Here is a 14,915-nt window from a genome sequence, read left to right on the forward strand (position 1 = left end):
AAAATGAAACATGTGAATAAAAATAATAGTCCAACACCATATACAGAAAGGAAAATGGAAAATTGCAAGGAAATTCGCTTTCTATTTTGCCACTTAATATTGTGATTCTGTCATATATGCATATTTATATTAATTGTAATTATTTAATAAAAAGTAACTAAAATAAAATTTTTCTTTGTTGACCTAAGTAGGAATTGACTTTAAAAAATTTTTTTTTATATTACTTGTTTATGTTTAACTTCAACAATTTCTCCTCCACTTTGCTCTCTGTTATTACAAAATCACTTAGCTCATCGTTAGAGTTTGATAAACTTCTGGCATTTTCCTCATTGAATAACTCCTCATGTGTGAATGTAGATGCAAAATACTCATTCAGTTTATCATCTACCTGAGCATGATCATCAATAGTCAACCCATCTATGTTAAGTGGTACAATTTGATTCATCCCTTTCCTTCTAAACTTTACATAAGTGAAGAACTCTTTGCTCTTTTTCTTTGCATCCTTTGCCAAAGATTTCTCGTAATCTGCCTTCACCTGCCTAACTTCCTTTGTGACTTGATTACAGACAAGCTTATATCTGCCATAGGCTTCTGTCAACCGATAATTTATATGCATCCCATTCATTTTTCTTCAATGCCACGAGCCTTGTTAATTCGTCTGATATTCATTTAGGCCTGAACCTTGAACAGTATTTCTTAGTTGGAATGAAAAGGTTAGTAGCCTCCAAGATTAAGTCCCTGAAGGCTTCCCATTTAGAATTCAAAATTGGTAACATCATCAGTTGATCCCACTGTACAGAATTTAAAAACTGTCTGAGACCCCTGTAGTAGTCACCTTTACAAAAGCACAAGCTCTTTCCTTTAGCCTTGATGGTAGTTATATCTTTAAGTAATTCCCATATCAGTACATTGTGATCACTGTGATCATTGTGATCACCCAATGGTTCCTTTATCTGCAAATTCTTAATGCAATAATTACTGCTGATAATCAAATCAAGAGTATTACACCCTCTAGTTGTCACTCGAACATGCTTCTGTAGAAAAGTCATCCAATAAATCCAAAAAAGCCTTGCTAGTGTGTGAGTGACCAACCCACCAGTACCAGTTGGTATCTGGAAAGTTAAAATCCCCCATTATAAGATATTATGATATACTGGCCCACTCTATTTCTCTGCACAATTGCTCATTATACTCATCAGATTCATTAAGCCTATAACACACACCTACTCTCATTTTCCCTGTGCTTATGTCACACCAAACAGACTCAACTCAATTTGATATTATAAAATTTATTGATAAATGTTGGGTGTTTAGTTGATAAAACACCCACCATTCATAGTGTAATAAAATTATAAGAGGTAGGTCAAAATCGAACTGGGTTTCAATAGTTAATAGTGGGTCTTATTAAATTTTATTATGCTGTATAATATTTTTAAAATCTCTATTGAATCCAAATGTAAATAGATGCAAGAAACTACTAACTATTTATATTCTTTTCTTTTTCTCTCTAAAATTCATAATAAGGCAGTCATACTGTTGTTGTTATTTGGTTTTTAGGAGCATTAGCAACTAAGGCCATATTGCTCCGGGGATATGCGGTGGTCATTCCCTGACCTTTCCGCATCCTCCGTATTTAGTGGTCACTAGCTCGAACCCCGGTCCAATCAAGAAAGTGTGCTACGCACTGCTGCTTCCTGCCCACCTGGCTATGGAGGTGCCGCAGTCATACTGTGGAAGCATGATATGACTATAATGAAATAATTGCATATGCAGTATTTTAAAATTTTTGTATTCCGTCGGTAGTTGTACGGTATTAGTAATTCTATCAATGCAGTGGTGTTGAGATGGAATCAATAAGGAAGGATAGCTTGCATCTACCTGGATTCCATGTAGGCAAAACTTGCCTGAGTTGTTTTTTAAAACCTTTTAAAAAAGGGACCTCAACAAGGTTCTTTCTTCAGGGATGGAGCTGCAGCCGGTGCTGACTCTCAGCTTCCCTGATCAATTATTATTAAGCCATTAAAATGCCAAAGACAGCAAACTTCATATAAATAAACTGTCAGCAGGCAAGAAAACAGCTAGGTTTAAAGTGAATAGGTAGAGACTTTACAGACCTAGATCTGTTAGAGTATTCCTTTTTTTTTTTTTGTTTTTTTCACTGTGAACCAGTTTGGAGTCTAAATAAGACATTGTTGATTGAACAAGTTAAACATAGATTTACTAGATTCTTATGCCACAAGTGAACAGTGGATGTTCATCAAATATGAGGAAAGATGTGATTATTATTAGCCATATAGTGTCAGAATTTTTTTTTATAGTAAAATTTTTTTTTTTTTAGAAATCGCAAAAATGATGGGTAAACACAAGAGTTGCGTTACGGTTAAACAAAAATTTGAAATTATTCAAAAGTTTTGAAAACTGTGCATCTGTTAAATCTCTAAGGAATCATTATAATAAGGATGTATCAAAATGGCCAAATATTAACAAGTATTGCGCGGAATTCAGATTTGTCAATAATAATATAGTAGCAATATGTTATTAGTCATTCCCGAGTTACATAAAACTCAACGAAGTAAGAAGTCCTGGAATGTATCTCTTATATACGTCGGGGACTTTGTATTTTTGGATTAACCGGAAAATCGATTATCCGGGATTTGTTTTTTACCATCTATCCCAGAAAATCGAGAGTCTACTGTGTGTGTGTTTTTATATATATATATATATATATATATATATATATATATATATATAAAATTTTATCCCTTTTTTGATGAAATGGTTTTCTGTTCTTGTTCCTTGTTTTGTTTGTCTTTATATCTATTTTCTTTTGCTGTTGGTTTATTGTAGTGTAAAGTCAAACTTTTTTGGCCTTTACATTATCTCAAGTTGGCACCAATCTAAATTTGTTATTTTTTGACTATATTTTCCCTATACTTAATGTTCTTTTTTTTTTTTCTCAAATTTTTTAGACACCTATTCCTGCCATGTATCCTTCTGTCTTTGTTATTTATGTTATTTTGCTCATTTTCTGCCTTTTATTTAAACACACTAGCCAGGTGGGCAGGAGCGGCAGTGTGTAGCACACGCTTCTTGATTAGACCGGGGTTCGAGCCCGAGACCACCAAATACGGAGGATGCGGAAAGGTCAGGGAATGACCACCGCATATCCCCGGAGCAATATGACCTTAGTTGCTAATGCTCCTAAAAACCAAATAACAACATTTAAACACACACACATATATACACACACAGGTAGTTCTCGACTTTACTACGAGTTAATTCGTTACTAGTGCGTGCTTGTAAAGCAAACTCAAAGCGGGAATTTATTTCCCATATACATAAGGCTAAAATAGGGGTTACGTTTTCAGCAATGAAATTAGTTTATGTATTAGTTTGTTTAAACAGTGATTGATCTATCGAAAGAAATGAAAACATAGCCTGTAAAATCAAGCAAATTATAATAGAGATTTATGACTTACAAATGTTAAATCTTCTTTTAATTACGTTGCATGCATAAGCATTTTTTAAAGGCACACACAAATTGCAACTAACATGATTCGTGCGGAGTAACAAGTTTACAAAGCTTTAAATAAAAGGAATGAAAAGAAGATTCTGAAAATTTATTTGTTTTTTTATACGATTGAAGATTTCAGTAAAGAGAAAACACATTTCACTAAAATAATGTAGAAAACTACATAATTCCAGCTATCGGTATTTTCGCAAATGCATTAAGATCGAGTTTACTACCCATTTATAACTGCTTGCAGTAACAGAAAAGCCCAACAAACCAGAAAGTGCAAACTGTTTTATGGTCATGACCTCCAGAAATATACTTTAGAAAAATATCACAAAATAGACGTTTAAAATTGATTCTTATGACAGAAAATATGATAACGATGAAAGTGTAATGCCTTTTAATGATTTGAATTGTTAACTAATACAACTTACAAACCACGCTCACGACCTTTTATATTGCTTTAAGGTCATGCTCATGTCCTTAAAAATGACATTTTAGAGAGATAAATAGCTTAGTTATACAGTGAAAATTTCAACTTCCAAGATCTCAAAATGAATTACCAAAAAACACTGTGTTACTGGGTTCACATTACATATTTTAACGATATGATTAATATTGTAAAGTGGGGTACACTGTATTGTATAGCTAGGCATGTGGTTTGGAATGTGGTATTTATGAATGTTTAGCATTCATTTTTTTGCAATGTTCATATTTTTGATTTTGTTGATACTTGGGGAAAAAAAACTTGTAAACCCAGGAACTTGTAAAGCGAGAACTGCGTGTGTGTGTGTGTGTGTGTGTGTGTGTGTGTGTGTGTGTGTGTGTGTGTGTGTGTGTGTGTGTGTGTGTGTGTGTGTGTGTGTGTATACATCCACCAACTGAGTTAGCATAGTTAGCTCCCATTTAACTGTTTACAAATGTGCTTGATATCTCATTGCTGATAGTTACGTGAAGTAGATCCCAATGGAGATGAAAGTACACATGGACACAGTAAAGGCACCAAGGTTTCCTAAAGGGGGAAGGGTAAAGCAGTTTTCCAGGGAATCAAGCCATAATCATCGTGTGAAAAAAAAAAAAAAAATGATCACAAGGAGGCAGTAGTCCCCTTTAGTTCCTATCTGGATTGTCTCTGTCCATGAGGTGGCAACCCTAACTTTGTCAAACATTATCATTAAAAAAAAAAAAAAAAAATTGCTGCATACAATTTCATATGAATATTTGCTTATTTTTAATTAAAGAAATAAATTGCTAATGAAATTATATTTCTCTTTTGTTAAATTATGCTTACAGTGCATAATATGATTTACTCATAGCTGTATTTAGTTCAACAAAATCTGTCTCCAGAAGAAGACATGTTAGAAGAATTTAAGAAGTCTCTCCAGACTTATTTAGAAGAAACAAGGATGACTGAAAACTGTCTTTAGTAAGTTTCTTATATATAAGTTAATGGTAATATAAAAAGATTGAATACACAAGTTTTATTTTTGGCCCCTCTGTAGCCAGGTGGGCAGAAGCAGCAGCAGTGCGTAGCACACGCTTCTTGATTAGACTGGAGTTATTATTATTATTATTATTATTAGCCATATGGTACAAGGAAGCCTGAGGCTTATGCTGCACCAGCGGGAAAAAAAAAAAAAAAAAAAATCCCAAGTTACCCCCTGAGAGAGAGAGAGAGAGAGAGAGAGAGAGAGAGAGAGAGAGAGAGAGAGAGAAAGGAATCACCAACAAAGAGGAGAATGATGATATCCAGCTCGAGCCTGTGACCACCAAATACAGAGGATGTGGAAAGGTCAGCGAATGACAACCGCATATCCCAGGAGCAATATGGCTTTAGTTGCTAATGCTCCTAAAAAACCAAATAACAAACAAACAAGTTTTATTTGTAAAATAAAACTATTATACTTAACGTTGATGCCGTCGGACATTGATTAAACAATTTGAATCTGAGACGTAGAAAAGACACCCACAGACATACAGCTCACATATTGTAATCAAACAATGCAGTAATGTGGTTAACTGCATATAAAGGAAATATTAAAAAAAAAAAGTTCAAACAATTTTAAATACTGCATGCTTATGAAGTAATCATTATGGTTAATAAGTTTTATACATTATTAAGCATAATGTCAGACAGGAAGCAAAAAGCCTATAGGAAGTGGAGAAGAACACAAACCTCTAAAATCCTATACTTTATTTAAAAAGAAAAGAGCAATTTTAAACAGGATTAAAAGACAAGCCCATAACTGAGTAATCAGTGGGAAACTTGCATTCAAAGAATTGGAAAATCACACTTTTGAAAATGATGGAAGCATACCAGACCATTATATCTTTTATAGGGTGGCTTCTGAACACTAGTTCAACTCTGCTGTAGTTTACTGTGATAATATAAAGCTCTGTAAAAGGACCAGAAGTGTGTAAATTGTAGTGTGTGTGTGTGTGTGTGTGTGTGTGCGCGCACGCGCATGTGGGCACCTGCAGAAATTTTTATGGGGGGGGGGAATATACTGACACTTTAAAAAGGGGGGAAAACAAACTAATAAGTAAAGAAATGGCTAAAGTATGGCTCTTTTTCAGTTGGAATGCAAGTTGTAAACTTGTAAAAATATTTATATATTTAAAACAAAAAATATATATATAAATTTATCCAATTCTTAATACTATCCATAATTTGGTAATATGAATATAGCCCTAAATTTTGTGCATTTGGCATCATTATTAAAAAAATTCACCTGTCCCTACTGCCTCTTTCTGGAATCGTTTTTTTTAACAAAAAAAAAAACTGACTACAATTATAGGGAAATTGTCATGTAGATGTCAAAGAAACAAAAACACATCTGGCCACAATTTGTTTAGTTAGGTAAAAGAAATGCACCATTTTTGAAAATGTTTAATTACATAATAAGAGAAACAAATAACAGTATTTAAAAATAAACTGAAGGTGTCTGCAATCATTTCCAAATTGGGTTATGACTTTTTCCATAAAAGTGATTTTGTCATTCTATGTACAAAATTTTTGAGTCTGTTTTGTGAAATTTTAAATAAAAAAATTTGCTACAATTCTGAAATGAAATTAACAACTTTTTTTCTTTATTTGCTAGTCCTTTTGTGAGAAAGAAACATGTGAATTATATTAAAATTGAAAAATCTAGGGGGGACAAGTGCTCCCCCTTTCCCCTTACTGTGTGTATGTGTGTTGAAAGTGTTGTTTCTGGCCACTTTGTTACTAAGAGGCAGTGAACTCCAGGCAAGCAACTTCTCAGCCCATTTGTACCACAAGGAGACAGGCTACAGCTATTCATACTGTTTCTTATAAAAGTAAGACAGAATCTTGCATCTCTAGGCAGTCCCTTAACATTGAAGGTCAACCAATGATACTGGTAAAAAAAAAAAAAAAAAAAAACAAAACTGCACCATTGGATTCTCTTTTTATTAAAATATGTAGTCCTCTGTTGAACATCTTATCACATAAGATTTACCAGAATTGCAGAGACTGCAGCCATTCCAGAAGCCCAGAAAATGTATTGCAGTAAACCAGTTTTGAAAATTAGGGTGATTGGATGGCCTAGTTTTCTAAAAAATATAATGGTTTACCAGCAGTTTTTATCATCTCCATTTGAGAATATATATTTTCACTCTTAAATGAGATCTATCAAATATGATGTTAAAAGGCATTTATAATGCTAGAAAATCCACTTACATGCGTAAGTTCACAAAGAACCGTTTATAAGAAATTTAGAATTACTGCTGGCATATATTTCCTTTCTTTCTTTCTCTCTTAACTAGATACATTATTGGTATAGATTTTGAATTCATCTTCTGTCCCATCATGTACAGTCCCCCCCCCCACTGGAGGCGCCTCTGTAGCCAGGTGGGAAAGAGCAGCAGTGCATAGCACATGCTTCTTGATTAGACCGGGGTTCGAGCCCGTCACCACCAAATACGGAGGATGCGGAAAGGTCAGGGAATGACCACTGCACCGGAGCAATATGGCCTTAGTTGCTAATGCTCCTAAAAACCAAATAACAAAACAATAACAACCCCCCCCCCTACACACTTTACCACACTGTAAACTAAAGTGTGGAATTCCACACTTTAGTTTACAGTGTGGTTAAAGTGTGTAGCTTTGAGAATTTTCTTCTTTAGAAGTTGCAAATTATAACAAATTATTGACACATTCAAAAATTCACTGTTTTAAGTTTTATATCAAACAATCAAGTATTAAAAATTTTAAGTGCATTTGTTTCTATTAGAAGAAAAGACACTGAAATTTGTTGTAAATTTTTTTTGAATCACCATGAAACATACTCCCATATTAAACTTAGTGTGCTTAGCATATTCAATGAGCAATTATTAAAAACTAATTATCTGAAATTGCATAAGAGGTTAAATTACACATTTAAGAAAAATTTGTTTCCTTAAGCGCTTGAAAAATTTTAAAGAATTTTCCCTATATATCAAATAATTCATCTTTGAATAATATATCATTCAAAGATAAGTTATTTGATATATAGGAAACAACTTTTGAATATCTAGAAAAATAGGCTGCACTCTTAAATAAATTTATGGAAGAGATGTTTTTAAAAAAGTATTCCTGTTTGGAAGTACCAAATATTTGTAAAAATATTGTTAATATGGAATTTCAAATTGATGGAAAAGCTAATTATTTATTCAGTTTTTTTCCCTTTAAATTAATTTTAGAAGAGTTAAAAGAGAGGAATGATGGCTAAAAACATCTTGTTATTGTCAGTGGGCATTTTTTTTTTAATGAAGTTTGTTAACAGCAGATCATAGAAATTGAAAAATTATCTGGCTTTTTGTTTGCATTTGTTACATAATGGAAATGCTGAAAAAATATTTTTTAAATTGATGAATCATTATTTAAAATTATTATAATTTGCCACTTAATAATGAAAATAGCAATAAGAACTTAATTTCCACACAACTCTGCCACACCAGTACCTAACTCTAAAATTAAATTTGAGAAAAATCTAATTCATTTTGTAGATTTTATAATCTACTATAAGTTGCACAAAAATTTAAATTTTCTCCAGAAAATTTATTTTCCTGAAATAGTTTTTAAGTCCACATTAAAAATGTGTGTTTAGAATGCTACCTCATCCTGTAAATGTTTATTGGTCAGATGGACAGAATGGCCTGATGTAAAAACTATTAATACCATTACATTATGTAAATTTGTCCTTGAGGTTGTCACAGACATTCTCTCAAATATGCCAGACAAGCTGTTCTTGCTACCTGGGAGTCTAAAATGCTGATGGAACTGATATTCGGGTGACACTCAAGTCAAAGTGGACCCAATTTCGGCGAAGTCCGGACAGTCTATGACAGCCAAATCCTCTGCTTGCACCTTCACGATGGTGGGACTGTTAGTAATCCTGGGTATAACCTTCATGCACAAGTACATGGTGGGTGACCACCCAGGTGTGAACCAACGTAAGCAGGGGTCGAGGTGTGGCGCCCACACCACATGGAGGAACGCCGCCCCTCTATGTTACCAGGCAGTACTAGGTGGTAGATGACTCTCATCAACCAGTGAAATACCACCACTTTGCTTATTGGAGGCTTGAAGTGGTGGAACCCATGTTTAGTCTCTAGAGCTAAGTTCCGGCCAACCCTTATCTATCTCTTCCATCATGCAGTATGATTGATGATTTTTGAGGTTATGATGAATGTCGTGGCGAGATCCAATATTCCTTACATTTCGAGGGTACAGCTCTAAAACGGTGTTCGCAGGCCGGCCGCTAGTTAGTACACCGGACTGAACCTATTGGTAACTCTCTAGGAAGCTTCCGGATCAGCTAGTGTATAATCTTGCTACCTCTACTCTGCCAGATAGTGACTGGGAGTCCGAGTAGTGTGTATGCGGGGAGCATTGTCGAGGCCACGTTATGTCAAGGATCTGGGTATATTCTTACCATATGTACGCCATATCCAAAAATTTCATTACTTCATACAGCATGTCCCACCCACTTTTTCTTACTATTGAATACACCATGAATTGTCAAAATAATAGAGCAAGCTTATCTGCGAAAAGATCTAAACCTCCCAAGGACTTCCTAATTCATTTCACAAATATACGTGGTCTCAATTCTAATCTCAACGATGTCCATTTCCACTTGCAGTCTTCCAAACCCCATGTACCTTTTCTGACTGAATCTCAGTTATCAGTTGATTCAACTACTGCTCATCTCAGATGTCCAAATTATTTGCTGTATGATTCCTTTCGCCTCAAAGGTGGTACTTGTGCATATGTCCGTTCTGATATTCCCTGTCAGAGACTTGGCAATTTGGAATCTCCTCTCTTTGATCTTCTCTGGCTTAAAATCTCTCTACCTCATTGTGTAAAATTCATCTGTTGTCTCTACCGTTCTCCCAACTCCACTAATCACTTGGGGCTCTTTGACTTCCTCTCTTTGCAACTTGACTTTCTCCAGTCCAACTTTCCTAACAGTGAGGTAATTTTCCTTGGTGATTTTAACGTTCACAACTCCAGCTGGCTTCCGTTTTCTAGTCGCACCGACCCAGCAGGTCGAGATGCTGAGGCTTTTGCAATTACTAATGACCTAGCACAATTGTTCATTTACCTACAAGAATACCGGACAATCCTAATCATACAGCCAATACGCTTGATCTTTTTCTCACAAACAACCCTTCTAAGTACAAGGTTGAAGTGAGAGGTCCGTTAGGCACATCAGATCACAACTTGGTGATTGCCTCTTCTCTAATGGAACCTTTATCTCATGGCTATTCCCAACCTCGTATTGTTTGGCATTACAAGAATGCAAAATGGGATGACCTGTGAGACTTCTTTTCTTCTTTTCCTTGGTCTGATTACTGTTTCAAAACTTCTGATGTCAACGTTTGCTCAGATCGTTTCAGTGAAATTATTCTTGCAGGAATGGAATCCTTTATCCCACACTCCACTTTAAAATCTCGTCCTTTATCTAAACCTTGGTTTTCCCATAAATGTGCTAAGGCTGTCCAAGAGAAGAACGTTGCATATCGTAATTGGCTTGTTTCTAATTCTTCAGTTTCATTTTCTGCCTACACCAAAGCTCGCAACAATTGTAAAGCAGTTATTAATCAGTCCAAACTAGAGTTTGAACAGGCTAAGAGTAGAAAACTTGCTTCTTGCCCTAATGGTAGCCGAGCATTCTGGTATCTTGCCAAAGCTATTGGCCGCAACTTTTGCCCATCTCTGCTCCCATCTCTGTCCAAACCAGATGGTTCTGTTGTCACTTCAGCCAAGGATAAAGCTGACCTGCTAGCATCCCATTTTTCTTTGAGCTCATGTATTAATGATCTTGGTAAAACACCTCCCACCATTCCTAACACGCTCCATTCAATGCCTCCTTTGGTCTTCCGTCAAAAGGATATCAGAAGGATTTTGATGAATCTTGATGCTAAGCTCCAGGTCTTGATGGTATTTCTCCACTTGTTCTCAAAACCTGTGCTCCTGAACTTACTCCTATTCTTTGCCACCTTTTTTCACTTTCTTATTCCAAAGGTGTTTTTCCTTCTGCTTGGAAATTTGCTCATATCCAGCCAGTTCCTAAAAAGGGTGACAAATCCCTCCAATCCAATTATCGTCCCATTGCAATTACTTCTACTCTTTCTAAAGTAATGGAGAAATCAATTAACCGCCAACTCTTAAACTACCTAGAAACCTTCCGTCTGATCAACGATCGCCAGTATGGATTCCGTCGGTGTCGATCCACTGGTGATATTCTGACTTATGTTACCCATTTATGGACTAATTCAATCGAAAGGTTTGGTGAAACACAAGTAGTTGCTCTTGACATCTCAAAGGCTTTTGATCGTGTTTGGCATAAAAGTCTTCTAAACCAGTTTTTATCTTATGGTTTGCCAACTGTTTTTAGTAATTGGTTATCCAGTTTTCTCTCTGATCGCTCACTGAGGGTGATGGTAGATGGCTCTCTGTCTTCTAACTTCTCCAATAATGCCGGTGTCCCCCAAGGTTCAGTTCTTTCCCCCACTCTTTTCCTCTTATATATCAATGACCTTCTTCCATTGACTGGAAATCCTATCCATAGTTTTGCCGATGATAGCACATTGCATTCAACTTTCCATTTTGAGAAACCTTGTCCAGCTCAATCAGCTTCAAGTTCTCGAAAATCTGCTGCCAATTCCTTAAATGCCGATCTTCAGGTATTTCTCCAGTGGGGCAAAGACAACTTAGTTGATTTCAACCCTTCTAAAACTCAATCTTGTCTTATATCTCGCAAAAAGGATTCTTCTGCTCCTATGCTTATCTTTAGTAACACTCCGATTTCTAGGCAAAATGATATATCTCTTTTGGGGATTACCCTGACTTCTAATCTCTCTTGGCACAAGCACATTACAAATATTGCTTCCTCTGCATCTAAAAAACTTGGTTTTCTCTTTCGCTCTCGGCGTTACTTTTCTCCCAAACAGCTGCACACTCTGTATAAATCGCAAATCCGCCCTGCCATGGAATATTGTTCCCACATCTGGGGTGGTGCCCCCAAAACCTGTCTCAGGCTTCTTGATTCCATTCAGAAGAGGGCAGTTAGGTTAATTAATGATTCATCTCTAACAGAGTCTCTCCACTCGCTTTCTCATAGACGCACTGTTTCTGCTGCATGCCTCTTCTACAGATACTTCCATGAGCACTATTCTTCTGAATTGGCTTCTATAATTCCCGCTCTCTCTTTCAAAACAGTCCGAACACGTGCCGCCACCAGCCAACATCCATTTACTGTCCAACTTCAAACCCACAGAACCAACTTTTCATCCTCCTCATTTATTTATTCAACTGCCGTTTTCTGGAACAACCTTCCTTCATACGTATTTCCTGAAAATTACAATCTACAGAAGTTCAAGTCCAATATCAACAAATATCTTCTTTCGTCTTCTCAACCTCCAACCCAAGCACGGTACTAAGTACTATAGGTTATAATACCTCTCGTGTTTGGGGTTCTCATAAAAAAAAAAAAAAAAAATTTATCATAAGCTTAATGTGTAAAGAGTTTCTACTGATCAATGTGATTGGGCAGAAAGAAGTTCAGTGAAACATGATTGATTCTGATTTATTTTATTAGTAGTGCTTAATTACTTTATTATATTATTAAACATTTATTAAATATTTGTCTAATTTTTAGACTACATATTATACGAACATAGTGAAGTTCTAATTATCCCCCCACCCCAAATGTTAGGTTTTAAAACAAATTTTGTCCTGGTTGTGGTCATCAGCATTCATTTATCCTACCTAAAACCAATTGACTAAAAACCTGAAAAACTCTTCCTTATTTTCCATAGGCGCTAACTTATTAAAAACGTTTGAAAAATCAATTAATCAAGCATAACAAAAAACCTACTTACACTTCTACTGAAACTGTTAACAAAGAGGCAAATAATCACAATATGTGAATATTTCAACATTAGTTATATATTAAATTGGGGGTCCCATAAAGCAGAGAAATCTTTGCTACATTTTTTTTCCTGCAGCCCTTGATCCTTTCCTCACATCTGTATGATAATTTGCTTACATGTCTCCATTCCTCTGTCTGGAATGCTCTTTGAACTTGAATAACTCAAACACTAAACAAGATTTTGATCTGATTCCTTTTGAAATAGGTTTTATTTAGCAGTAAAATTGAGAGAAAAAAAAATGCAAAAATTTTTCTGACTGATTTTCATACCCTGAGAATTGATTTAGCTTCCAGTGAAACTAACTTGCCATTTACTTTAAAGAGAAGACAGTTTCTTAGCTTTTGTCATAACAACGAATCTCAGGGTCAGACTTTCAACAAAGTTGCCATTTTTGTTCATGGACAACTTTATGTAATGGTTTCCAGGTCCAGATAATTTTGTGAAATAATTTTAATTTTTTTTAAATGATGATATAGTCATACATGTAAAAAATTATCAGATTGCATTTTTAACCAATCCATCCTAATGACACCTTAGCTTAGCAGCAAAGGGAGCCAAGAGAAAAGTTTTTGTAATTACTTCAATATTAATCTTTACTGCTCTGAAACAGTTTTGGCAAAATATTTGTCATGGGTATTCCAGTTCTACATTAAAATTCTTTTCTACACAGATAATGTAAAAATTCTTTCCATCAAATAATGGTGTTGGTGTATATGAAGTTTCCTTGTTTTCCACATAGCATGTAACTACTATCTTGCTAACTTCCTATGCTTGACGGTTCTTGAATTAAATCCAATGGGGGGAAAAAAACCCAGCCAATATCTCCTTTTTCAGAAAACACAAAAAATAACATCACTGTACTCTCCAGTGGTCGACCCATGCAGAAAATAAACATTGTGAGAACCTGGGAGTAACCTAGGATGATCAGCTTTTCTTCACAGAACACTCCATCACCACAAGGAAGAAAACTTAATTCTCTGGCATTCCACAAGAACTGACTGGCATTTGTGATGCTAAATTTGTAAAGGAACATATGATGAGATGTATTGTTCTGCTGGCCTTATATGCTCCAGTGATTTGATCATCAGCAGGTTTACATGTGGAAACACATGTAAACCTTCTTAAACTTAGAATATTTTAATACTGTGCTTTTCATAGTATTAAAAGGAATTCTGTATGCAGACATGGAGTGGACACTGGAAACATATAGTCATCAAGACAAATATATATACCTTGGCTAAATAATCCTCATCTAGGTTTGATGCAACATTTGTTGCATCAAACCTGGATGAGGTCACTGAAAGTCAGAGATATCCTAGCAGACTGAAAATAGGATTACTATGCTCCAAGCTTGACCACCTTGAAAAGCCTAAATAGGATGTTTCCATAAATATAGTAGATATTTTTACTGTGACAAATTCTGCTCTAATAAGGCCTGCAGAACTGATATTTTACAAGCAACCTAGATACTGAACTGATATTTTATAAACTTCATTCCAGTGCCATTTTGAGTAACGTTGTTCATGGTATTCATGGACCCTGGTGCAGTGGCAGTTGGTATAGTGAGGAATCTTGCTATGCAATGCTTCATTCCAATGGATGTGTTTAAGTATGGAGATTGCCTGTTGTATAACACTTCCTGTTAGAGTGTATTGTTTTGATTATGAAGTTTGGTGAAGGTGGTCTGTTGGTGATGGAGTCAGTGACTACAATGTCCATGGCATACGTGGACATTTAAGGAATTATGTGCTACTTACACTAGGCAGTGCTGTGGAAATGGGTCCTTTCAGTAACAGCATGGCAATGCTCCATGCAGGACTAGTTTGTGAACAGTGATGTCCAAAAGCTGAACTTTCTGGCTCAGACCTGAATTCCACTGAGCACTGTGGTACAAACTAGAGCATCAGATTTGCAGCTGCCTTCTAAAAAAATCAGCTCTGACTGCCTTTGCAGGAGGAATGGC

General features: G+C 35.6%; 1 protein-coding gene across 1 annotated transcript in view; it reads left to right on the forward strand.

The window, feature by feature from the left end:
- The window catches only part of LOC150082873 (N-terminal EF-hand calcium-binding protein 1-like), a 58,207-nt gene that overhangs the window by 32,382 nt on the left and 10,910 nt on the right, over positions 1 to 14,915 (forward strand). Inside the window, exon 9 of the mRNA XM_090376885.1 lies at positions 4,831 to 4,940. Within this exon, the coding sequence (XP_090233011.1) occupies positions 4,831 to 4,940 (110 nt within the window). The remainder of the gene's footprint in view (positions 1 to 4,830; positions 4,941 to 14,915) is intronic.

The sequence above is a fragment of the Mastigoproctus giganteus genome, chromosome 7 (genome assembly GCF_048544385.1).
Source record: "Mastigoproctus giganteus isolate SK-2022 chromosome 7, ASM4854438v1, whole genome shotgun sequence".
NCBI lineage: Eukaryota > Metazoa > Arthropoda > Arachnida > Uropygi > Thelyphonidae > Mastigoproctus > Mastigoproctus giganteus.